This window comes from Lepisosteus oculatus, chromosome 16 (assembly GCF_040954835.1).
Source record: "Lepisosteus oculatus isolate fLepOcu1 chromosome 16, fLepOcu1.hap2, whole genome shotgun sequence".
Taxonomy (NCBI): domain Eukaryota; kingdom Metazoa; phylum Chordata; class Actinopteri; order Semionotiformes; family Lepisosteidae; genus Lepisosteus; species Lepisosteus oculatus.
Genome location: NC_090711.1, coordinates 12,837,427 through 12,864,148, shown reverse-complemented (window position 1 = coordinate 12,864,148; position 26,722 = coordinate 12,837,427). Strand labels below are relative to the sequence as shown.

General features: G+C 39.9%; 1 protein-coding gene and 1 long non-coding RNA gene across 5 annotated transcripts in view; one reads left to right on the top strand and one right to left on the bottom strand.

Moving 5' to 3' along the window:
* hnf4a (hepatocyte nuclear factor 4, alpha) overlaps positions 1-24,423 on the bottom strand; it is a 46,940-nt gene extending 22,517 nt beyond the window's left edge. The window contains exon 1 of one of the 2 annotated variants that reach the window (XM_069179310.1): positions 24,291-24,423. In XM_069179310.1, coding sequence (XP_069035411.1) covers positions 24,291-24,339 — 49 coding nt within the window. In that variant the 5' untranslated portion in view covers positions 24,340-24,423. Of the gene's footprint in view, positions 1-15,900; positions 16,030-24,290 lie in introns of those variants that run through there. The other variant, XM_069179311.1, reaches the window with a different exon arrangement.
* The window catches only part of LOC107079554 (uncharacterized), a 28,718-nt gene continuing 8,317 nt past the window's right edge, over positions 6,322-26,722 (top strand). Inside the window, exons 1-3 of one of the 3 annotated variants that reach the window (XR_011181700.1) lie at positions 6,322-6,601; positions 7,822-8,156; positions 26,348-26,467. This is a non-coding gene — a long non-coding RNA (uncharacterized lncRNA). The remainder of the gene's footprint in view (positions 6,602-7,821; positions 8,157-26,347; positions 26,468-26,722) is intronic. The other 2 variants (XR_001480499.2, XR_001480498.2) reach the window with 2 other exon arrangements.

Genomic DNA, 26,722 nt, shown 5'->3' with positions numbered 1-26,722 from the left:
TGGGGGAGATAAATTAAATGGGACTGCAAGGCTATTTCTATATTTCGTTGTGGGAAAGAATCGGCATTGATGAGTCAGTGTTCAAACCACAAAGTAAAATGTATACAGTAATGTGTAAAACCTCCAGTTTACATCACAAAATAGATGAGATTTCCAGGTATGCGCAGTGCCATATTGCCATTGTTGTCTGCAATTCAGAACGAGGTGAGGTAAAATGGCTCTATTATACTGTAAAGAAGCAGGCTTGCGAACACATTGCTTTTAATCCCATAGAAATATTGCTCTCGACTTTTGAGACGGTTTTGCTGACAGTGCTACATAATTGTTTACTCTGTTTGCAGATCAGATTGGGACATTTCTGCAGTGAAGTGTCTGCTGCACAGCCTGTGATTATTCGCTCGGAAATCACTTGACATTAGTCATTACAGTGACTACTGAGCAGGAATTCTTGTGAACTCTCATTCTCGGCTGTGGTGAGACCAGCAGTTCACTACAAAACATAGTGCCCATACAGTACTTTCACCAAGTTCACGATTTGTAAAATTGTGTGACACAGTCAATTCATTTTTGTAAATGAGATTTGATGACCAGAATGAAAAACTGGGACTGCAGTTCCCGCTTAACTTTATAAAGAGAATTGAAAAATATAAATTTGCTACATGTCTTAGTGGAAATTCTCCTGCAACTTTTATTACAGTATCACACCAATAGAATTGAGATGAGTTCTACTTTATATTTACAGCATCTGTTTGATCAGATACAGTATAAAAACGCACCTATAATTACTGCATGGTAGCTCAACTGCTGAGATATCCAGGAAAATAATATAATATAATACATTTTATACAATGCTTTTCATCCTAACAAATCCCAAAGCACTTAATGCAGAACGGGTCACAGCTTGGGTGATGCCTGGCAGCCATAGACCTACTGTACTAAGTAGACCAAGCAGAGCTCAAAGATGTTTCACCAGCTGAATTAAGAGCAATATTGAGGAGGCCAGATTGTATAAACATACTGGTGAGCTAATCTCTGATATTACACTATCCTGATGACAAATATGCCTTTGACAAATATGACAATCCAAATAAACAAATGACAGACCACTCAGGTTCAGAGTGCTTGGGAGAAATAGGGAAATGTAATGACAACAGACACTTCAAACTGCTACCATCCATTTTCTAACCACTAACCACTAAATTGGGTCACTGGGAGAACAGGGGAACCAGAGCCTATCCTGGCAAGTAACAGGCGCAAGGCAGGCTACACCCTGGATGGGACACCAGTCCATCACTGGGCACACATACAGACACATACACGGACCAGGGCTACTTTTCTCAGAACCAAATAAATTTAACGTGTCTCTGGGCTGAGGAAGGAAGCTGGAGCACCCAAAGGAAACCCACGTGAAAACGGGGAGAACATGCAAGCTCGACACACACAGCACCCCAGCTCTGGAATTGAATCTAGGGCCTCAATACTGTGAGGCACCAATGCTAATTACTGCACCATCATGCTGCCTCGAACTTAAACATACGCCACGTCCAAACTTAAAAATACAAGCTCTTTATGATAAGCAACTGCTAGATATCTTTGTGATAAGAAACTGCTAGATGTGTGAAAAGGACTTGTGTAGAAGACATATTACAATGGGAGAGTAAGACCTCATTCCAAATCCTACATCTGAAGAAGGCTCCACAACAGAAAAGTTGGTATTTATATTTCATTTGACTTTTAAAGTTAAGCCTACTTCTTTGTTGGACGCTCTCACACAGATGCAGCTTCACACTTCACATTCTGTATATAGGGATGGCCACATTGCTATGTGGGAGAGAGCTCAGAAATAATGCCTGCACAGACAGGGCTCTTCTCAGTACTGGACAGAGGATGGGAAAGGCTTTGTAAAGTGTCTGTCCAATGGGCTTCCTCAAGATCAGCAATGAAGCAAAAGACCACATGATACAAATGGAAACTAGGGGAAAGCGCATTTAGGACTGCAGACTAAAAAAAGTAACAATGCTGATGATAACAATAAGGGAACATTTAAAAAAAAAGCTGAATGAGATTCTCTGATTAACAAATTATTAATATTCAAAGCAAGGTGGGCAGATTGGCCTTTTCTTGCTCATACCCTTTTTAAGGACAATGTAGAGCAAAGTTAAAGAAAATCTTAGGACAGCCAGGAATCAAAAGAAATTAAGACAGACTATCCCTGGACCTGTAATTCCAATATATGGATAAATAATAATTACAATAAATGGATATATAAATATATTGTTAAAATACATCTTTGTGGTTGTTTCACTTTTGCTGAAACTAGGTGGAGGTGTTCGTATTTACACAATTGCTTTTTTTTTTACCAGTGTTGGCTGGTTTCCGGAACTTGAGGAGCCAAAAATGTGGAACTCGGAACCAGGCGAAATTACTTGACACTGCTGACAGTATATCTTATCTCCACTCTCATTAACTCCTGTATCGCTGCTACACATCTCCATTTTTCCATGAACCCTTAAGAACAGCAATATATAGGTCTATAAAATATAATCTACAAGGTTAAGGTGTTTTTTTATCCTCTTGCCTTGCTGAGATATTAAGGGACAAGTTCTGATAACTGCTTTCAAAACGTAATGTAAGCCAACAATGCACAATTAATCATGCAACTCAAGATTTCTTGGAACACAGTTGCTTTTTTTTCCAAACAAGATGGCTGAATTGTACCTTTTTAATTGATAAGTCATTAACAGTTCACCCTGGCTCACAAAGAGGTCTAGTTTTATGAGCTTATTTTTCTCTTATAGCCAATTTCTTGGGCTTGTAAAACCCAGCCTGAATTTCTCCTCTTCAATGTCTAGATGTCATTGCTATGCTGGAACTCGAAACCCCAGCTTGGTGTTTCCAAGCTCAAGTTAGCAGCATCTGGGCCAGTTAATGAGGGTCACTCCCAAAGTGGGTGATTAACAATAACCAGACTTCGGTCTGGGGAACAGGGAGTATCCAGTAGACATTTGCAGGGGTAACTGACCATCCAAACTGATAATTCAGAGGAATTAAACATTTATAGCCACATTTGTGACAATGAAGCCTCAAAGTGTTTCCATAAAACTGTTCCTTTCTTGTTAGGCAAGTTCTTGACAGGCAATAAATGTCTATCTTCCCTGCTGCTTTAAGGGAGTTATACCCATATCTTGGCTGGAATTACATTATGTTTCAACACAAAACTCAAGAGCATGTAATCTTAAATGCACTACCTTGTGTCAACTTACATTCCCTCTTACAGGCAAATGATCTGATACATTGTTTATACTGTGGTTACAGACGATGAGAGGTGAATTTGTGAGAGTCAGCACTTTAATCACAGTAACACCCTTAAAACTATGTGGGGCGTGACTCACTGAGGTGTGTTTGATTTTCATACGCTGTAAGAAAAACTGCTTCCTACAAGACCATCAGGTGTGAAAATCTTGTGTAGTGAACTAAAGTAACAAAAAAATGTTTTTCCATTGCCAAACATGTTGTTAACAAATGTGTAACAACACAGCTGTGCTCTGGGTTGTTGTTTTTAGGAGAAACCATGTAGTTTCTTATATTTAAATCCATCCATCCATTTTCTAACCCCTTCTTCCAATTCAAGGTCACATTCAAGCCAGAGTGTATCCCAGCAAGCAACAGCGACAAAGCAGGATACACACTGGACAGGATGTCAGTCCATCACAAGGCACACACAGGCACAACACGCACACACTCACACCAGTTTTCCCAGAAGCCAATTAACCGAACAGTATGTTTTCAGACTGTGGACCATAACACTTGGAGGAAACTCAGATGAACATGGATGGGGAGAACATACAAACTCCGAGCGGATAGTACCTCCAATCTAGAACTGAACCCAGGACCCCAGCACTGTGAGGCGTCAATCGCTTACTAACTGTGCCACTATGCCGCCCCTATGTTTAAATTCTTTTTAAAAACTGCCATTACCCGTGTAAACGTTGCCACATGAAAATCTGAGTACAGCCACGGAAAAGCACAATGAAATGGTAAATGAGAAGGCAAAGCTCGCACAGTAAAACAAAATACAGTATCCATGAAAATACAGCACAACACAAACTGGGGGCAATTTTGACCAAAGTCAATCCACGTTTAAACACAGTTTAACACACCATAAACACAGTGGAGAGATGGGAAACAATGCTTGAAAATTTTTCCTAAATTTGGCAAACAGAACAAAGCTTAAACGCAAGAGGGTTTTTTAAAAATAGTCATGACAAACATGACTTGTCCATCTAGACAGGAACTCACGGTAGCTGTTTGACGTATAAAGTAAATTCTTGTCAAACTGTCGTAATACTTAATTCTTTTCTAGCAACAGTATGAGCCACTTCTGATTATACAGGCTACAGGCACGTGTGTGTGAGCAGAGACATAGTGCCTGATAAAAAAATGATTGTACATTTGAGTATATTTGTACAGTTGAAAGTCTACGGTATATCATTTTTATCACAATTGGAAGCGTGTAAGGCCTTGAAATTAGTAAAATGGTAAAAACATAAAGCTTAAAAATATGAGGTGGTCATTCATCTCTTTTGACTTTTGGTCAAATTTGACCCCTGTGGTTTTCAATGCCTACATGTAGTTGATCGGAGGATCTCATCCAGCTGTTTCTTAAAAGAACTGGTGGAAATGGCTTCAATCACATGGCTGGGCAGCCAGTCTTCTCCTACTAGCTATGTTACTAGTAATAGCAATGTGACAGATTGTCCATAGCTTGGCTCTTACAGTATGGAGGATTTAGAATTCTGACATAACATTGCTCTTTTTTATAAGTGTGAAAGAGCAAACAATTTAAACCCCAGAAAGGAAACAAAAAACAAAACCCATCTCTCTTCCTGATCTGGAGGCCAATCTACACTGTCTGAAGGATTGAATGACTACCAACCCATTTTAGCTTAGAGAGCGTAAAAACATTATCAAAGATTCTTGCCAGCCCTTCTTAACCAAAATAACTTTTTCCTCAAAAAACAAAATCAGGCACTATAACCAGAGGTCCTGAGCTCTGCACAATCTCATCACCGAAACACTCCTGGGCACAATGAACCCAGGGGAGTATTCAGCTGGCAATATTTTTCTCCCATGGCCAACTGGGAAAAGTAATCGTGTGTTACCCCTGCAGGACTCAGTAAAGTATTCAGGATACTAAAGACAAGGTTACAAAGGCTAGAGACTTTACTATACCATTGGCCCATAATAGAAACCCACTATAACTTAGTTCTATTCTTTGTTACAAAGGGAACCCTCTTTCTATCCTCTCTGCATTAAACATTGAACAAAAACAATTGATATGCATATAGTGCTATTTCACAGTTTATTACCAGATTTTTTCCATTTGGTGTCCTAGCTGTTCGCCCAGCTTGTCATTTAAGAGCTCATCACTAAACCCAGCACACTCACTAACAGTGGTTTAATCAGTAGGCACGGCGCTCCTATTTGCTATAGTGTGCTCAACCTCTCACTGATGACCTGGAAAAAGTCATTCGATTCCCACACTACTGTGCTAATGCTCTTCATTAGCATGTGGTTGAAACAAGCAAAGAAAGAGTTCACTGCTTTCTACTGGAGCGTAGAGGACCCAGACAGTCAGCCTCGTTAATTTAACAAGTCATTATCATTTTAATACTTTCACAAATATATCCCACTCTGTTCACAATGCGTTTCTCCCCCTAAACCTTATGAGGATGAGTTGTTGTGCTGTGTCAGATCCAGCTGTTGTGAAAAGGGGAGATTCTGCATGACGCCTGCTGTGTTACTTCACTCACCAGCTGCTTGGATTTCTCTCTTGGCTTCCTATGCTGAGGACTATACACCCACAAAATGTTCCTCCTGCTGACACTGCTTATTCGTACAGCAGGGTTTTGAAAAAATATATATACACATTTTATTGACATGGCAACTAGCAAAACAAACACAAGCTAAAGGCAAATGTCTGAAGCACAGTCAGGTGACGATTTTATATCTGAAAAAGACTGAAAACTTTTTAGAGTTTGAGACAGATTAGTCAACAGAAAACATTGTTTCTGCATAATTGTCACTGCAAAGTAGTCCCAACGTGCCACAGTAGGGCAATAATGCGCACAGTGCACATTATGGCCTTCCGAGTGTTTATCTCCATACTCCACTCTTAATACACATACAGTCAAACTAAAGCCAAGTTATGTCCTACAATCAGTCATCCAAACTGCCTGGGGCTAAAAGTCAACAGTAAAAGCTTCTAAAAAACTGATGTAACTCCTCTGCTATTTTCCCCTTTGAAATTTCAAACTCCAGTTTGTGAACAAAGTCCTGTCTATCTTCAGAATAGAAATCTCCGACCACTGACCAAACTCCATTTCCAAACCGCTGCCTATTTGTACTTTCTCCCGAAAGAAACCTCTTCATTTCAGGCCATCGGTGACTTAGGAGCGGGTAGTAGCCATTCTTTTAAAAACAAAAAAGCACAAATGGGAAAGTGGTCATGTCTGGGGGGCACTGGGGCCTACAGCTGAAGACAGTGTGAGGAATTAAAATGAAACTGCCAGTTTCTCAGAGCCCGTCTACAACAAAAACAGTAAGTTTATGACTTTGATCTGTATAAATGTTGATAAATGAAAGAAGAAACTAGGTGTGCTTGCGGCAGCACATTTCAGCCCTGTTAAGCTTAGCATTGCCTACCTGTTGGGGATGGCTGGGATAGGTGGGTATAAGGTGGTATAATGTCATGGAATAAACTCTTGTTAACTGATAACTCCATGAACCTGACATCTTAGGAAAGATTGTTTCACGGCTGTAGCGATGTCACTGGTTTTGGCACTTTTCACAGTCTGAAGGACTTAAATTGCTTTAATTTGGAAACACATGCTTAAAACCTATGCAAGGTGACTGTTTCTGCTTTTGTAAGACTTGCAAGGTTGTACTGTGATTTTTGTAACAGACAGTGCTCTTAAAACATAATTCATTTGGCACGTTCTAAGAAAGCAGTACTAATCCATTGAGATTGACCTCTAGACAGACAACATCCCCCTGTTTACTGTGAATATGCTTCACCGGGGACACACGCTGAAATGCGATTTTGTGTTGCTCAATCCGTTTTGATGTAAAAGGTCCCTAGTCATGGTAAACACCATCTTTAAACACTTTGTTACGGGCGATCTTTCACAAGGTCATGGAGAAAACAGCTTAGAAATGTTTCAACATATCAGAAAAAGCAAAACTAAGCAATGATAAAACAGAAAAATAAAGGACAGGATTTTAACAAACTGTACAGTAACATACTATAGTTAACATAATATAATGTTTGAGAATGATTAAAAGGTGTCTTTTTCTCTCAGTGAAAAAGAAAATAAAATTGCAGTTTTTCTCTGTATTAATGTCTCTAAATTAGAGAAATTTACGTCCTTTAGACTGAAATGATGATTTAAGCACTCCTGTATAACCTGACATGTTGTGATCAATTACATAACTACACTGATGCATCAGTGAAATTGCGATAAGTGAAATTGCACTCCAGAAGTGCCACAGTTGTGCAGTGGTTAACATTGCTGCTATGCAGTGATGGGGGTCCAGGGTTCATTTCCTGGGGTGCTATCTGTGTGGACTTTGTTTGCTCTTCCTGGTTTCACGGGGTTTGCTCCTGGGTGCTCCACTTTACTAAACACTTGGCAAGATAATTGGCTTCTGGGTAAAATCGGCCCTGGTGAGTGTGTGCATGGTTCTGTCTGTGTCGGTCTGCCTTGCAATGGACTAGCGTCCCTTCCATGGTGTATCCCACCTTGTCCTCTTGCTTGTCAGGGACAGGCTCCGGCTTCCCCATGACCCTGAACTGGATAAAGCAGTTGGACGACGGATGGCTGGATCCAGTGATCTCCATGATGGACCACAGTTATTGCAGTAGTATGATTCAGAATAATAATTAACCTCTGAGACCGTAAGCCAGTTTAGGTTCAGCCTGTTTATTTAAAATATATGCTCCCTGACATGAAGTCCACCACCCCTACAGTGAATGTCTCTCCTTGATCCAAAACAATACTAAGATTAAGAGATACAGGACTGCTGGGTGACAAGACGACCAAGAGCTTTTCATAAGAACATGACAGAAATGAGAAGAGGCCGCTAAACCCCATCAGGTTTGTTTGGGTAGCTAGTTGCAGACTCCTACTGCCCTTTGTGTAAAAAAACAGGTGCCTACTGTGCTCAGTTTTAAATGCACTTGCTCTCTAGTACATCCTCTAGTTTGTTTAGTTTGAAGAAGTTCCATTTTCACAGTCCATGGGAGAATGTCGAAGCTTGAAATGGGTCTCCGTACAGATGGCTCTGCTGCTAAAAAGACTAAAGAGGTTCGATGTCAGCCTGCAAGCTGTTACTGAAAAGCCTGTCAGTGTGAAAGAGTCCTGTGAGTCTGGGAATGTGTCTTCTCTGAACTGCTTCTAGAGTAGAGGTGTATCTTGTACCCTGGTGACCTGAACTTGAACACAGTTCTCTAAATGTGGTCCTACAAGTGTGTCTTTTCAAATCAACATCCCTTGATTTGAAGTCTGTGCTTTTATTTCTATAAACAGTACTATCATCCCATTTGCCCTTTTATTTGTTCCCCATATTGAAATCTATTTTAGAAATATTTTCTTCAATCTTACTGTTTCCTTTCTCATAACTATAATTTATGGGTTTTTTTTCTATCTGCACTTATTTACATTAAATGTCATCTGCTAACTGTTTGCCCAGTCCAGTGAATTTAGTTGAAGTGCTTTTGAATTGCTTTTGCAGCTTCTACAGAGTTTTTTTTCTAATCCTCCTACTCCTTCACATTAACTATTTCTTTATATAGATGATCAATCTACATCACTGATATATATTATGGAGAGCTGTGGTCATAATACAGATCACTGTGGTACAGCATTAATTACTGTTTCCTGTCGATCAGTTCTAAGTTGTAACTCACTTTAGCATTCAAATGATGATTTAACATATCACCTTTTCAATTTTTTCACTTTAAAACTGTCACACAGATAGGATGTTAGATTTAGATTTATGGGGTACAATTTAGCACTGTCCTCATGCCCCAAGAATTGTTGTATATTTTCTTAACAGAAGAAAAGCCTTTGTGTTTGAGATTTTTGGTCAGTGTCCGATGTTCAAATTTTCATGTCAGATACCTTAGGGAATGGAAGAGCCGTTTCTGTTTCTGAAATGTTCTTCTATAATGTTCGTCGCATTGCTGTGAAAATCAAGTAAAGTGTTTCGGAAGGACAAAGCTGCTCCTTAAGATGTTCACAAAATAAAACCTGTTTTTCTGTAAAGATTAACTAAAACAGTTATCTATGAAGCTCTAATTGCCCTCGCATATTTGACTATTTGGTCTTGAGCTAATCATAAACCACCGATGAGTCTAATATTACACCGCCGCTATAAAATATTTTTCCCCGGTGGTTACGCAATCAACACACTCACAAATAAAAAGCTAAACAGTATGTGCGCTGGAAACTTTTTTTAAAGTGAGAAAACAGACGCAATGCAATCACTCGTACATTTCAAAATCCTTGTAACGGAGACATTTAAATAATCTACTGTATTAAACCATAAAAAAAAACATCCAAAAGAATAACTGCATTTTCTCTTTGGAAAGTTAATTTTACAAGTGGTGCTAAACCTCAATCACACGTAGTCCGAAAACATTTCAATACTGTAGCAAGTACGACTTCGAGAAAACACATTGCCGAGCTTCTCAATGGTTCATACTGAGCTGCGAGTTTCGTGGCCAGACTGCATTATCAGCCTACAGACGGTAATCTCTCAGCACCTGGACACAGCTGGCCGTCCGCTGCCTGAAAGAGGCAGGATTCGATCAGGCCGGGTGGGGCTCAGCACGCCACGCAACAACACCGCTTAGGACCCGACACGCTTCAAACTTGCAGCGTCGTAAAATAGAGGTGCCTTTTATTTGGCTGTCTGTTTTTAAGGCACCGTGAATGGCGAAAGGCTCTGAAAAAGCCTTTCTCTGTGGCGAAAAGATAAAGGATAAAGGGTTGTGATTCCATATCATACCTGAAACATTACTTGGGTCTAATCTTTGACTGCAAAAGCAGAAAGTGCACATTTCACATTGGAAACAATGGCGGTAATGGACAGGGTGGATGCAAAAATCTTTATTAAAACCTGAAATGTGCTTCAATAGCTTCATGACTTACTTTTCATAATGTGAAAGTGGCCTTTTGTCTGAATACCGGCTGCACAAACCCCTCCCTGCCACCTTATAATTATGGGGCAGAGTGTTGGGCAATTATAATAACTCATCTTGTTCTCCCAAGATAATCCCAAGATATTAATCATCACTGGGAAGATAGTAGATGACTTAATATGGTCAAGAACAGTCTTCACTTCAGTAAAGGCAACACACATACTGTCTTAAGTAGCCCGTGACTTGTTAGTAAGAGGTGATTTGAGATTCGGCATACAGTAAGTACATAACAAACCATTACTTGGGAGATATACATGATTTACTGTATGATTACCTACTAGTTACTATATAACACTATATATAATCATAGTTATATATGTTATACATAACAATGGAGTGGTGGCACTGTGGCTAAGGATCTGTGTGTGTGACTGGAAAGTTGCTGGTTCAAATCCTGCAGCTGGCAGAGGAATCCAACTCTGCTGGGCCCCTGAGCAAGGCCCTTAACCCCAACTGCTCCAGGGGTGCTGTATAAATGGCTGACCTTGTGCTCTGACCCCAAGCTTCTCTCTCACTGCTTGTGTGTCTCATGGAGAGCAAGTTGGGGTATGTGAAAAGACCAATTCCTAGTACAAGAATTTGTATAGGGCCAATAAAGTGATCTTATCTTATATACTGTATATATTGCAACCAGACCAGTAATGCAGATGACCGATTGTGCATTTTGGTTCAACTGAATTGTCTCTGAAAGTGATCAGCAGTGAAAAGGCTGGCTTGTGATAACGCTGACCCTTGTAGTAATTTAAATGAGCACACCGCTGTTGTCACCAATTGCACAGCAAAACTTGGCAGCCTGCTTTGCAAAACCCCATGTGAACACGTCTTTGTTAATCTCTGAAGTTGTTTGCTAGTTTCCCTCAGAAGCCAATAAAGTTGAGGTGGGGTTTAAAGAAGATTGCACTTATTTAACCCCACGTTTAAACTGCTTTTTGCTTGTTTTGCAGTATATTTCAGCACTAACATTAATAAGCACCACTTAATTTAATTATCCACTCGTCACTCCCAGGAGAATGCACTGTATACTCCTCAACATTGTTATTTTCCATATCGAATGATTACAATGATTACAATGATAATTTTACAGTAACCAAACCTTCTGAGATATCTTACTGTGGCTAAAGATTACATTAGTTTGCATCCGGGCAGAAAATTAAACAATTCAGTGCTTAGTTGGAATAAGAATTTAGATAAGACCAGACCTGCGGGTTCTTTTTCTAGAGACAATGACCAGGTTAAATCAAGACTCCCCAGCGCTCTGCACTTGTATATTACTCGTGAATATTTATGATGGCAGCCTTCTGTTTACAGATGTCTTGTGTCTATCCCACTGATCCTTATGGATGATATTTCTTCTATCAGAGGTCTTTGTGACTTAATTGAATTAATTATTGACATAATTGGTCTTAATTCCATCTGTTTCCAAGATTTATTCTGGAGTTTATGTCCTCCACAGAAGAAAAACAACAGAGCTCCAGCTATACAGAAAAATGTGCATGACTGGTCAGCCAGAGAGAAATATTGATTTATGATCTAAATTAATAATAACTTTAGTAGTTGTATTCTGAAAGTAATTTACCAGGAAGAAACAAATGGAGAATATAACTCTATTTGGCCATTAATTGAAATGACAATAGTTTCTAAAATGAAGGCCAAATATTAATTGAAGTAGTGCAGAGGACCAACATTTTAGAATTCCTTACAAAGTCTACTACAATTCCAAAATCTGTGCTTTATTTTGCCAAATACATTTTTTCACATCTATCTTTAGTTCCAGCCATAAACCCATAAAAAGACTAAGTAGCCTTCTGCACACCAAATAAGTAAACAACCGCATCAATAAACGTTTAGACCAATTCTTTCTTGTAAATCAATCACAGCGCTTGATAACACTCTTTCAATCATTAACTGCTGTTTTGCTGAGAATTCATTTTGCCGGAGACTGAAATCACTTCTCTCCACGGAGAAGTCACTCGGAGTTATCATCCTCGTCTTGCATTCTTAAGAAATCTTTCTTAAGAAATCAAAGCATAATCAACAAACTACCCGGCTCAAGAAAATCGGGAAAAAATATTTTTGAGGAGTCAGAGATGTTACGGAAGCACATGCTGTTTATATAGGCGATCACTAGACGCTGTTTTTGGTATTAACGCAGACCACATAACAACGTCAATACATTGCAAGAAGAGAGCTTTTGGTGTAATAGTTTTGCATCACCTCCTTTTCCATTTGAACTAGCCGAGTAATGACAGGGACTGATTTTCGACCTCAGTTCTATTTGCTTGACTTGACGTTCTGTGCCACAGCTGAGGATGTAATGTTCAAAGAAAATAAATAATAACACAAATTAAACTTTAACCAACTTCCACATAAACTGATCATGAAAGACCATTTCATCAGCTTTTCCACAGGCCCTACTTACACACAGATTCAAAGCAAAAACCTCCCAGTTTCCTAATTGATGGTTAAATCTAAAGGTAAAGTGATTCAGATTGAAGGAATAATTCGGCTTAATTAGGAAAACAGTAATATAGAATTCAAAATAATAAATTCGGTGGCTTCCTCTGTGGTTCTAAGCCTGATTTAGCAATATTGAGGTATTTAGGTCTTAAAGGAACAGATATTTGTACAGAAATACTCCCCTGTAAGTAAATAGCAATAAAAATGTCCTTGCTTTATTTGTATTTGGATATACAATCCAGCTAATGTCTGGATGAGCATCACACTTTTACATTCAGAATAAGATTGACGTAGGATTTGTATGGTAACACTGTTTTTTTTTCTGGACGTGTACTTTCAATGAAAAGGTTAAGCTTTTTTAAATGAAAAAAAAAACATTAAAACGATATGCATGTAATGCGTTAGTATACATATTCCCATATCGATTCTAATTGATTGATAATCGATTAATAATTTATTATTTCCATTCATAATGTCAAAGACAATTGTAGAATATTACTAGTGTGAAAGAAGACGAAAGGATAGCTAGATTCGTGAACTTCATTCGTTAATGAACATTTTTTAAAGGAATAATGTATAAATGAAAGTGAAAACGCATTAGGTCACAGGATCTATGATTTAATTTATGGATGTTGTGTACACAACATTACATAAACACTACAACTATAGACCACTGTCACATTCCGTGACAAACAGTGCCATCTAGTGTGAGATGACCGCAGCAAAAGTGCTCCCGTAATAGAGATAACAACTCGCCTTCCAAATTCCGTCTTTAGCTAAATTTGATTCCAACAAGAAAAGATAGTTAGTTTCTTAAGAGTTACTTATTTATCTTACCTCATCCTGTACAGAATTGTTAGCTTTTAACTTCCAAAAAATGACACTTTCTTTCGATTTGCCGTTCATTCTTGAAATCCCTGAAGATTTCAAGACGTTGGGCACTACTGTGTTTAATGTTTGGTTAAAATCTATAATTGACTCATGCTTACTGTATATAATGGCATTCCAACACACTATAGACTTAATGTTCACTTTCGTAACTCAAAGATGTCTACTGGCAAAAGCACAGATGCTTAGAACAGTGGTTTGCACTTCAATTGTAATACAATTTAATCTGATGGTTTTAAACTGGAGCACAAGTGGCCTACTTTTACCCTGCAAAGGAATAAGTAACGGTTTATTCCATGCTGAAAGGAGAAGAAAAGAAACACAATGTTTCAGCTGTGGTGTCTTCTTCAGGTGATTTTACCCTGACACTTTCTTCACCCATTTGGTTGTTTAGTCAACCCAAGCGAACGCTACAGAAGCAGAAGATTCCAGATCAATAATGCCCAACTAGAAGGGTGGTATGCTGGTATCATAGCTCACGATTTTGATACCCAACTAGAGCACATTCTGTGTGGAGTTTGCATGGCTCCTGTTGGCAGGGGCTTTCTCTCACCTTCAAAAACACGCCTCCCAGTCTAATTGGCATCTTGGCATCTCTGTGGGTGGATGGCAGGCTGTGCAAATCTGCAATAGACTGGTGTCCCATCCAGTCTTGCACTCTACGTGTTTGGTATGAACTCTTGCAGGATAAAAGGGTGTCCCTTACTGGGAACAAGTGGCTTTCTGCTAAAAGATAGGTCAATAATTTAATAGAAAAAAATATGGATTGTAATTTTTAGTACCAGACTTCCATCCATATTCTAACTGCTTTATCCAATACTGGGTCACGGTGGACCCAGATCCTATCAAGCAAGGGGCACAAGGCAGGATACACCCCGGGCCGGACACCAGTCCATCACAGGGCACACACAGACACAGACACTCACTCGCTCATACAGTACTAGGGACAATTTTCCTAGAAGCCAATTAACTTTCCTTCCGTCTTTTGACTGTGGGAGGAAACTGGAGCATCTAAGGTAAACTCATGCAAACATGAGGGGAACATGCAAACTCCACGCAGATAGCACCCCAGGAATTGAACCTAGAGCCCCAGTGCTACAAGGCAGCAAAGCTAACCACTGCACCACTACATCATCCTATTACCAAACGTGAGCTGCTGAAATATTTAAAAGAAATATTTAAAACTGCCATCAGTCATTGCATCAAATATGGCATTCTAAAAGAGCAAAGAGGCTTGAAAAGAGCAGTTTTTTTTTTCATTTCATTCCAGCGCTAAACTCCTGTTTCATAACAGCAGACCATCTTTGATTGCATAGTCATCTGGCCTGCAGAGAGAGGTCTGATTTTAATCACCACCCAGTGACACCTTTCACAATATTCCCAAAAGCCCTGATCACACTGGAGCTCTCACACACTGCCTGTGGCTGTTAATCAACAAAATATCCAACTGCATTGTATGGACAGGTGCACGCAACTATACAGTACCTCCTGAGTACAGCGTTCCCTGCAATAAGTAAATGACTGCACGGTAAAAATACCCATCGATGGAGTTTTTTTAGCATCTCTTTCACTCTCCTTCAAAGTCAAATGTCTGGAAATATAGAACTTACAGCTGAATTAGTCATTGAAGTAAATGGAAAAAGTCACCTTTCCATTACTGCTTTTTGTATTGAAATTCAAATATATAATCAACACACTTAGCTCTAAACTGTTTCATTTGCACATCCAGCTTTTGATATTTTGGATTTCAGAATATTGAACTACAAGCTGTCTTGAATGTTTCTGGAAAAAAAAAGCAAGCCTCAAGAATTGAAGAATTGAAGAATATATTGTTATACCAATACTAATGTCAATATAAACAGAAAGGACCCAAATGCATTGACCGTTGTTTAACCTTATATAGCGTGGCTTGTGTTTTTTTTGTCATTCAAGAATACTGCGACTTTAAACGAAATGACATAAGCTGGGTGTGACCAGACAGTTCAAGAAAACAGACATTGACAGCCTGTGGGATGAGAACAGTCATGAGTTCTGCTGGCGAGAAGGAATCTTCAGATATAGAGAGACAGAGAAGAAAGAGGTGGGCCTATAAAAAGCTCATAGAGTCCTGGGGGTTCAAATGACATAAAACCACTTTTAAAGGAAACACTTAAGATGATCCTCCAAAAGAAAAACATGCAATCCAGCAAGGATACATCAGACAAGTCACACAACTATTTTGCCTGGCTCACTCGCTGTCCCAAGATTGCTGCTGTGCTACACTATTGGTATTGAAGGTAAAGGTGCTGTACCTGGAGTATTGAAGTGCATAGCGCCATCCTCCTCATTCATCCTCTCTAAGATCCTGACCTCAGGGGAACAGGGCCCATGGTCCGGAGGCACATTTTCCTTCTCAACCCCAAGAAGCACTGCTTGCCCAGGCCTTGACTGCTAAACACCAGCCCCGGAACGAAAGGGCTGCAAACTCAGCTCGGATAATCCCTTAATTCCTGTCACAATGAGATTTGATCGGGAGGCTCGAGCGAACAGCCTAATAGTGTCAACTGTACAGGCCACATAATTCCCCTCCACGCTGCCGCCAAATGCGATTCGTGCCTGGGTTTTGTGCAAAAGGTTGACATTAACTCTTTGTGCCTGTGTGGGAGCCTGGGGACGGGCAATCAGCTGGGAAGACTGCAATTTAAACGATGAAAGAATGCAGAGAGTTTCCAATACAGAGAACATTACACAAAAGATTAGACAGAGGGCGAACTCTCCACTCCTCCGAAGCAGTTTCGTTTTCAGAGGACTGGCCATAAATGATTTATTTGCCTAATCCAGATGCCCCCAGTCTAGATCATTACATTAAGAAGCAGAGGAATGATGTGCAGAGATGCCAGTCCTGTGCCCTTAACAAGGGGAGCTGGGCCAGTGTGTTTTACAGGGCATATTACACAAAGCAGAATGAAAGGAGACAACGTGTTCCTTGTTAAACAATAGCAAGTGAACTCCAGAAGCTGGACGGCACAGATCTGATGGGTTCATAGGAAATAGGGACATGGGAGGTGCCAAAGAGAATTTTGTAGTTTTCTTATGACTGTACCAGCAGTTTTTTACATATTCACTTAGTTCCCCTTTGTGTTAAGTTTCAGTACAGTGCTCTGCATTCTCCTTCTCAGTTTGATCTGCTCATGGTACATCGCCTGAGATGTGTGTCTTCATTCCAGCTCAGCGCTGAATCGTCTAACAGAGAAAAGAATTTGTTGCATATTCAGCAGTTTTTGCTCTCAGAAGCCCACATTAAGGGACTTGTAAAACCTTGCGTGCTCCAGACTGTTGAGGACTGGAGTTTGCCCTCTTGTTCTTCCTTCCTGTAAACTGTGTCATAAGTGCAGGGCTGGCTCAAACCATGTCGATAGGACAGCAGGGGTGCACTCCAACTGCAGTGGCCTGTACCACGGTAGCGCTGTATGCATAGGCAAATTCAGTCTTCAGCTACAACAATGCACACCTGTCTAGTGTGACATCCCCAATATGGCTCAGTCTAGGAGCAAATGGGGACTTTCATATAAGACAAGGTTTAACGGACGTAAATACCCACACAACCACATATAGGATGACAGAAACCACTAGGAAGTAAAAAAAAACACAGGGGTAAGTGAACAACAACAACAACAACAAAACTAACTACACTAACTATTCTACAACACAAATATAATCTAAACCTGTCTAAACCCGAGAAAGGGGTGGCAATGCCAAAGAAAAGTCTTCTGCAAGCTATCTGTCTACTCTGTCTAAACTAAGCTATAACGGTGACACAATAATCCCAACCCTACACCACAGCTAAGAAAACAAATCCGATACATCTTCTTACACCGCTCTTCAGAGACACTCTCATGCCCTCCCGTACGGATTTAAAACCGGACCGCTCTCTTCAACCAATCCAGAGAGAGACCCAGTTTAGGGACACGCCCTACTCCAAAAATATACCCCCGCATGGGAGCAGAGTTAAAAACTCCCATAACGTAACACTAGGAAACAATCAGGAGCACCACAATTATTCATACATACACACTAACAAGGCCCTAAAGACTGGGTTAAACCATTTAATAGCTGCTTTGGTTTGACATGGACATAACGTTGTAAATAGAAGTGATGATAAGCCAGTGCCGATATTGTCATTTATGTTATTATTTGGGCAAAAAGCAAATAAAAAAATCAGATGAACTAAATCTACAACAACTAAGTAGTATCTACGTTTAGCACATTCTGTCATCTCTTTTTGCAACACTGCCATTCAACCTCATATAATAAGAGTTATGTGCAACAGTTCTACATGATCATGCATGTATTGTCATTGAATAACAGAGTTCAATCAGTTGTCCTTTCTTGCTCTTTAATGGTCATTTGAACTCTGTACCATCCAGTTTTCTGTTTCAGAGGGCCTACACAGGAGCCACTAAGACAATAGGAATACTTTGCATGTAGTGTAAAACAAAAGTCTGAAGATGTTGCACAACCTCGCTAGTTGAAGCAGGAAGCATTCACAAGCAAGCATGCTTAAACTAGTCACCTTGGTCATTTCATCTTATTCGCATTGCACGCTCTTGCACCAGGCTTTGTTGAATTTCAGTTAAATAAAGCTGCATCTACACATAATTGCATGGCTTAGTTAAGAAAAGCAAAAAACCCAAAGGAAAGCCTTCCCCAGGGAGAAATCTCAGGTGTCTTTCAAGCCAAAGCAGTAAAACAGTGTACCCACCCACAAGCATAATACCACCACTGCTTTTAAAAAGAAAAGAAAACCCTGGAAAAAAAAGGAGTGGAAAGGGAAGAAATGGGTAATTATTGGAATACCTTTCAGTCTGGTTCGCAGTGGAGGAAAAGCACATTGGTTTGTTGAGCAAGTGCAGAAGCAGGATCCCGAATCCTAAACTAACTGAATAAGCAGACGACCAGAACAGGCTAACCTCAGAACTAAGGAGTAGTTAATTTCAAGAGAAGGTAGTTGTGCCTGTGCTGGTAGCTGTTATATCACTACAATATCAGCACTGCCAGAATGTTACCTTACCAACACTGCCAGCATGTGCGTTTTAAATGGTCTGTCTCAGCCAGGTCTTAGTCCTCTCACAGAACTTTCCTCCACTGTGGGCACCCTGCACAGTCCTCTCCTTGTCTGTTTCTCTTGAGTCTACTCACTCAAGATACTAGATCTTTGCAATAACTCTTCACTCTTAGTTTGGATTAATCAAGGGAAACTAGAGTATTCAACCCAATGAGTTATCACTCAAGGTTCACTAATAACGAGTCACTTTAACAACCAGGCACTAGGGTACTCAATGCCTCCATGTCACCAAATCACTTCAGCTTCAGTTCATTATCAAGTCTTTCTCAAGCACCAGATCTTGACAACTGGTAACTTTTCATCCCAGACTGTGCTGGCTGATCCTGTTTGGTCAGGGCTCCCTGCCAGAGACACCACTGGTTTGTTTTCTTACACTCACTGCCCATCAGCCCGCTGAAGACACGGCCCAGGGAGCACTCAGGCCCAGTGTGTGCTATCTAGATTCCTCCAGCCACTGTGGCGAGGAGGCAAGATGCTACCGTACCTCATCAGGCGATGCCCCAGTCCAGGTACCAGCACTTTAAATCAGCCCTGGTTCAGCTGGCCAACACTGTTCCTCAGCATGTTAACCCCACTGAGACTGGCAAACAACCCACCACACATCCCTGTCCAGCACCTGTGATGCCCCTTAGTGTAGCCTAAGCTATATTTCCTCAAACATCTCCTTCTCACTGATACTCATTGGCCTGTAAGCCAGTAGGATTGAAAATGAGAATTATCCAATTGATAATGAGTTATCCGCTCTGAATTCCTTAATCTCCCTCCTTTAAAACTGAAGCCTAAACAGAGACTCAGAGGCATGGCTAATTAAGCACAAAGCCTATCCCTACAGCTCCTTACCCTCATGAAGAATTTCACTCTCGCTTAGGACCAATTATTCCATCAGTGAAGCAGCGCCTTTTTCTCTCAAAGCTGCCTCTCACTACCTCCCAGTGATACAGACATTTGACCTGTGATTTTATTTAAAAAGGCTAAATTGTTATTACACAGCACATTGCTAGCCTCTCCACGTTTACACATGTGGGTCTATAATGCCATTCCAAATCAACCTTATACGTTTGATAACTAAATTGAGATTCTTTTATACATTTTTGTGAACAATATTCTTTTGGCCTGATTGCTGGGAACCTCACACCTTTCTGGTAATGAGGGTTTGCTTGGGATCAGAAATGCAGTCTACATAAAATCACAGGCTGCTCCGATCTCAGCTTTCTGACAGGGAGTAAAATCTGCACCCAGTTTTCTGAATGCAAAAGATGAAAGCTTCTAAGCAACTGAGATATTGAGACCCAAACCAGGTGTGGAAATCATTTGATCATTTTTACAAATCGACCTAACCTACGAGTCACTGGATTACCCTTTTTTGATCGAGACAGTATCAGTGTTTTTTTTTTGCATTGGACTACAAAGCTATGAAAAGTGTTCTGGTATTTAAACCTACGCTGCGGAAACTACAGGAGCACTAGTAGTGTTAGAAGTAGTCTAAACCTCTCCACGATTCAGTACACACATTTATTTACGATGGCAGCACAAGAATCACTCATCTGTGTTTGCTGGCTCAGGCTGTCGCTCCGTTTTGACAGTAATATGAGCATGGGCTCTCCCATCCCCTCTCAGGGATGGTTATCAATCATGAGAAGCAGAGCCACAACCCCCGGCCTCTACCTCTTAAGTTAGTTTGTGTTCTGAGCTGACAAGTATCTGAACCTCCTCAGGTTTGACCCTTTCTTCCACTTGTCTGAAACCGGACGTTGCCCAACAGCACATACAATCATTAATTCAATAGTTTCTGTCAAATTAATTCTGATTAATGTGATGACGTGACACGATTTTTAGGGATAGAGTATTCAAATTTATTGCCGTTCATCTGCTAAGGAAGTGGGAACCTGACTGTTAGATCGAGGCTTGTGAGGAATGAGCCAGGGAGCTGCAGCAAGGGTAAAGATGGGGTGAAGGGAGAGGTGTGATGAAGAATGTGCGCAAAGGGGTAGTCAGGAAGCAAGATGTTTATGTATAAAAATCTGGATGTGGGCAAGATTAAAATGTGACCCCCCTGCTAAACTTCAGTTTATAAACTGTTCACCAGATCGCTGCTGCAAATGTACTGGGCAGTAAAAACATGAAGGTATTTGATGTTGACAAAATGTACATAATAATGGTTGTTTGCGGATGTTAATTTTAAATAGTAATGTGAGCATTACAGCATGGCTTAAAGTATTCTACATTTTTAAATCATAAATTGAGGAAGGAGATCATAGCAAACAAATCATAACTTATGGAATGTGTTCTCGCACATAACATCAGGATACTCACAAGGGCACCAACGTTACCAGTGTCTGCCAGAGACGCTTGTTTCTACCAGAAACCACTTGTTTCCCAGATAGGGAAGTACTCCAGTGGAGTTCTTCTTCTGGATGAAAAGCACCATGTAAATGTAAAGAATAAAAGTGTTAAGCATTTCATTGCACTTGTGCATATGACAAATAAACTGAACTGAACTAAAAGTGAACTTTAAAAGAACCAAATGTATTGTTTTCACATGGTATTAGTGGAGTACCCCCGTATGCAAGACCAGTTTTGCCTTAATTTTCAATATAAGAGGAATTAATCAAAGCGAGATGGGTGTACTAAACGTAGGGGAGCCATTACAGATTACAGTCTGGCTCCTGTAACACAAATGTGATTGAGCAGGTTACTTTTGGAAATTGTTTTGGTTTAGTTTTTTCCATTATAACAATTATATATTTTTCCATCACAATAGTATGAATAAGCTAATGTGCTGGTCAGTATAGACCACCAACAACTCTATTCAGAAAGGAAAAATGGAAAAGAAATTTCAGCTCAGCTCAGCTCAACACAGCAGAACACTGCTTTAAAGACACTTAAGCATCACAAGGTGCCTCATTTCTGTGGGCATGAGAATTCCTCTGCAGCCAGATGAATAGACAAAAAATCAGCAAAGCGTTTTACAAGCACACACATGAGCCCACCCAGCCGTAGTTTATTTCTAAGCTTCTGCACAGCATTTGTACGACACTGGTAAATCCTTGCTCTCTTCCATGAAAAGATTTTACAATCTTTACAAAGATTTGAGAAAAGAGTCATACTCAAGCGTATTTTTCTGTATACGTGGAATTTGCAAAAGTGCATTCCTTATGACTAGGATTTAAAGTCACAAATGCAAGAATTTCAGGTCAGAGTGCATACTCCACAGTTTAAATTTAGATTTATCATTTTGAAGAACGATACAGTGTTAGGTTTGATTTCTAAGAAGTGAAATAGTGATGCCAAATACAGCCTGCACTTGACAAATGCAGAGTATTGAATAATGCATGCTTTCCCACATAGGACATTCTAAACATTACAACAGAGACCAACATTCCCTCTTTGTGCACGTGAGGGAATTTAAAATCAGTATCCCTTTGCCAGTGATTTGCAGCTTTCTCTTTTTGCACAAAGAAATGCAGTACAACAGCATATCTGGGCCTGAAAGAAGCTTAAACCCAGCAGTTGCCAAGGAAATGTATTATTTGCTACATACATTTCCTCTCTCTGGCCAGACTAGTCCAAGGCCATGTGGATGTCAACAGTAGCTTGATGCAAATGGGATCATTGTGCCCTTATGATTCTACTGGGAGAGAAAAGTGCTTCAGACCAAGGCTTGTAAATTAAATCCCTTTCTACAACGAATAGTAAATAGGGGTCCCATTGCACAGCTCTTTGGTCCATTTCAGGTTTTATAAGCAGCAAACAGATGTTAAAAAAGCAAACAGGTAATACATCAGAATTATTTTTCAGAATTCATTTGCACATGCGTGTCCATGCAAATTGTACTTAGACGTATTGTAATGGATATGGCGAACACAACACCGTATATAGTTTTATTATTATTATTATTATTATTATTATTATTATTATTATTATTATTATTACATTGCATTATTATTATATAGGTTTAGGTTCCAGAGCCTGTGAACTGAAAATGCACACGTTTGTCTGTCTCGCCCTGCTGAGCATCTCTGTCCATATTTCTGATATGTTTACAGGCTTGTCCTCGTAAAGTTCCATCATCCCCTCTCTCCCCCGAAAACAAGAAAAAACATTTGATTTTGAATATCATTTCACACCTGTAGTAGGAAAACGGCATGTTGATTTTTTTTAAAAAGAGGTTTCACTGCACTAATGTGATTGCATTAGTTGCAAGGTACTGTATAAACACCATCTGTGATTTAAAGACAATCATTCTATCTGCAGTATTCCTCTACCTGCATACACCTTTATCAACACCTTTCACCACTTCCATGTACAAAAATTGTTTTACGCTTTTAAACACAATCCTTGTCAAGAGTGAGGTTGAATGAGATTTGGGGAGGAGTCCCTGTTGTGATGCTTTGAAAAGAAACCAAACAATCCATACTGTCCTTTTGACAATAAAGCACTACCACAACGTCTGCATCAGCTTCTAATTTCCAACCCAGTGGTTTATATTGCTGGTTCTCCCACTTTGCAAAGTCAGACAGTTGCATGAATCATGCTGAGGTTCTTATAAAAATGGGAATAGTTGTGTTAGTGATGGATTATAGCACATTTCTTGCTCTACTTGCTTTGTTTTAAACCTTACATATGGATACCCCTATAGCAACTCTCTCTATATACTGTATACTGTACTACATTTTAAAAGATCAACTCCCATGAAAAAAGCAAGATATTAATATATTTGCTATGACACACAACATGTACATGCAAGGTATTTTTGCCTTTACTGTAATTAGAATCACTGAGCTTTCTGGGTGTTATGGTCTTTTCACGTCTCAAGACATACATTACTGAATCAAAGTTCTAACACCAGATAAATCTTGAAATGGTTTCTTCAAGACCTTTCTTACAACTAACCCATTTTAGCCACTGAAGGCATTTCAGATTTCTATATGTCGTGATAATGTCCTTCTGAGTTTCCTCTGCCTCTTGCTCGACACCATGTTCAAACTACAATATACAGGAGTAGAAGGAGGAACGTGGACTACTACAGTATGTGTTACTCGGAGGTAGTTAGCAGTTATTAAATATGCAGAATCTGGTGCGTCACAGGAGCCTGCACACTGAAAATGCTCGCGCGACATTGCCAAGAGAGTCTAACTGTTATCTGTGCAAGATTTTCTGAAAATCAAGAATAAAGTGCAAGGTTTATTTTTACCTGTAATAAGTCAATTAATCAACAGATATATCCCACCTGATATATTGTACTCCTGAAGTTCTTTCTCGGTGACGGCTACTTACAACCTTCACAGACACAGCCAAGAGGCTGTAACCTTAAAAGTCCTGCCTAAATCCTTTTAATTGGTTGCGTAGACTTGTATGGTATTTTATTTACAAATCTGAGAATAGTTTACCACACCTTGTAACATGATAGTCCTGAGACAATGATTTCTGGTGTGAACGCTTCCCCACTATACGGACCGACAGCAAAGCTTCGAAAGTTCAGTCAGCGCGATCTCCCAGAAGAAGCTTCATTAAAGCAGACGGCCTGCTGCACAATTCTCAACCCTTACATCAGAAGTGAAATAGAAAGAAACTCACCATACGGAAAGTCCATATTTGTGTTGGCTTGTGTGTTAACATTGACCATGTCGTTGCTCTACAGAAAGGATTCTTTAAAAAACAATCTTCAGGTATAAAATATTGCAGATGGGCACAGCTTATTTCGTTTTGAGGAAGGTGTTGTTGGCGCTAGGTAAGGCCTGTAATCCTGCTGTTATCTTATTGATTTTCCTAATCTGGACAAATGTGGGTGGGGAGGTTAAACAGTAACTAGGCTCTTATGGAGACCAATCTATATGGCAGCTGTAACTATAGAAACAAGAGGATAGAAACTCAAACAGACTTCCACTATTATATTTTCTTCCGAATATCACATACACTTTGTTACGTTAGATTGGCATATCTGGGTAAAGGCCCAGAGAATTCAGGAAGAATGTTTTAAAATTTTCACAGATGTATCTGCTAAGTCTGTTGAGACTTCTGAATTTTGAATATCTTTTTTTTCCTCCCAAATGTTAGCAGTCCTGAGTGTTCTGATGCATAATGGAGAACCTCACAGTGCTGTACACTGCTTACAGGAGTTTCACTTTTGTTTTCACGGCCGATTCTGTATTCTCTATTTGACATGAAGAGAATAATATCACATGGGAGTGCTAAAGAAAATAGTTCAATTCCATGTCTACTCAATAACAACATTTGCTTTCAAGAAACAATGAAAAGAGAGTGATATTCATATGTATCAGACCTTGAAAAGGCACAGGATACCAGTTCTAAAGATCTGGGTCACTTTACTTTGAACATTCCTGACATGTGGAAATGGCACTGTACATGTACGTACATAAACAAGCACAAATAAAGAAAACATTTGTATCCGGGGATCCACATTTTTAAGACAGGCATGAAATTACTGTGTGATACCTTGCCATTTCTGCAGCTCTGACAGGGTGATTCTTTTAATATCCTTGCTCTATCTATCTGTCCATCCATGAGAACCGAAGGGTCAACTTTTGAGTTATTCTGACTATTTACAATGAAGATACAGGCTATTGTAATTTGACTGCTCATCTGGCTTCACTGTAAGTTTCTTTTGGAAATAAACAGCCATGATCTGTTTTCTGAACTCCACATGAGCTGCACTATTAAGAATATTACAATTGTAACGCATACAGCCGCCATTGCAGGTTGTTCGAGCTGGCTTACCAGCGCAGTGACGTCATCGCCCTTCCCTGTGGATAGCAGGGACCGCAGCCGCTGGGCTGACAGGAGATTTCCCTTTAGCTCAACTGGCTGGGTCCCTGTTGAGTGACGCTGGAGGCCCGGGTTCGAGTCCCCAGTGGTGGGAGGCCGGTCTGAGGCAGCAGATGGCAGGGGTGAGGGTGCATACCCACATTAACCCGAGAGCGCTACAATATTCTTTAATACCTACTTAAAATGTACAGTATACATATATTGAAGTGCTATAAATAGTCATTGCTGAAAGGCAAAACAAGCAAAACAAAGGTTACATGTTATGTATTTTTAGCTAGCATACTAAATATCTGTGTTCAGTAATCAGGTTTACAATTATAAATGTCAATTGGTAATACCTTTCACAAACCTTTTCAGATTTTTCAATACTGGCTAAATTGAAGCAGTCATCTGAGATTTTGTGCAAGCCCTAAATGGAATTTAATCAAAACGCAGGACTAAATCACCTCCAGTCCACAACCTAGATGTTTAAATGCCATTTTTGTTTTGATTGTGTTAACTAGCGGGTGAGTTTGGGGAGTGCAGGCAGATTACATGTTACTAACACAAGAGCTGCTTAGATATAAGGAAATGAGAAACCATATGCAAAGATCATTTAAAGAGAGAAAAATCCCTGCTGGAATGAAGCAGTCTAGGACTGGACTAGGAAAACCCTGACATAAAGAGCTTCTTCCAATTCTGGGTCGCAAGGAAGCTGAACACTATCCCAGCAAGCAACAGGCGCAAGGCAGGATACACCCTGGACAGGATGGCAGTCCATCACAGGGCACACACACACTCCTACCATGGCTACCCACTGTGCCTCCTGGAAGTGGAACTGTAAGGGGAAATATGTCTTTCCATTCCAGATCCAGTCCATTCCAGTTCTAGCTGAGCACAGGGGGAGCATGACCGCCTGGATGACCCCTGTCATCAATCAGCACAAAGAGCTAAGGTCCCCCACTTCCCCCACCAGCCTCTCTTATCAGGTAAGCAGCACTGACTGGCTCCAGGAATGCCGAATTTCTCTCTTGAGTGAGGACAGTGAGTTTAAATTATAGTGACGTAGTGTTAACAAACAGAATAATACCACAATATACTACAGTACAGTATATGGGTAACTGAAAATAATAATTAAAATGAAATAAATTATAGGACAGATTTTATCCTTAATATGTGGTAAAAAATGTATTCTTATGATACAGTGGAGTACCTAAGTAACAATATAAATTTAGTAACGTCTT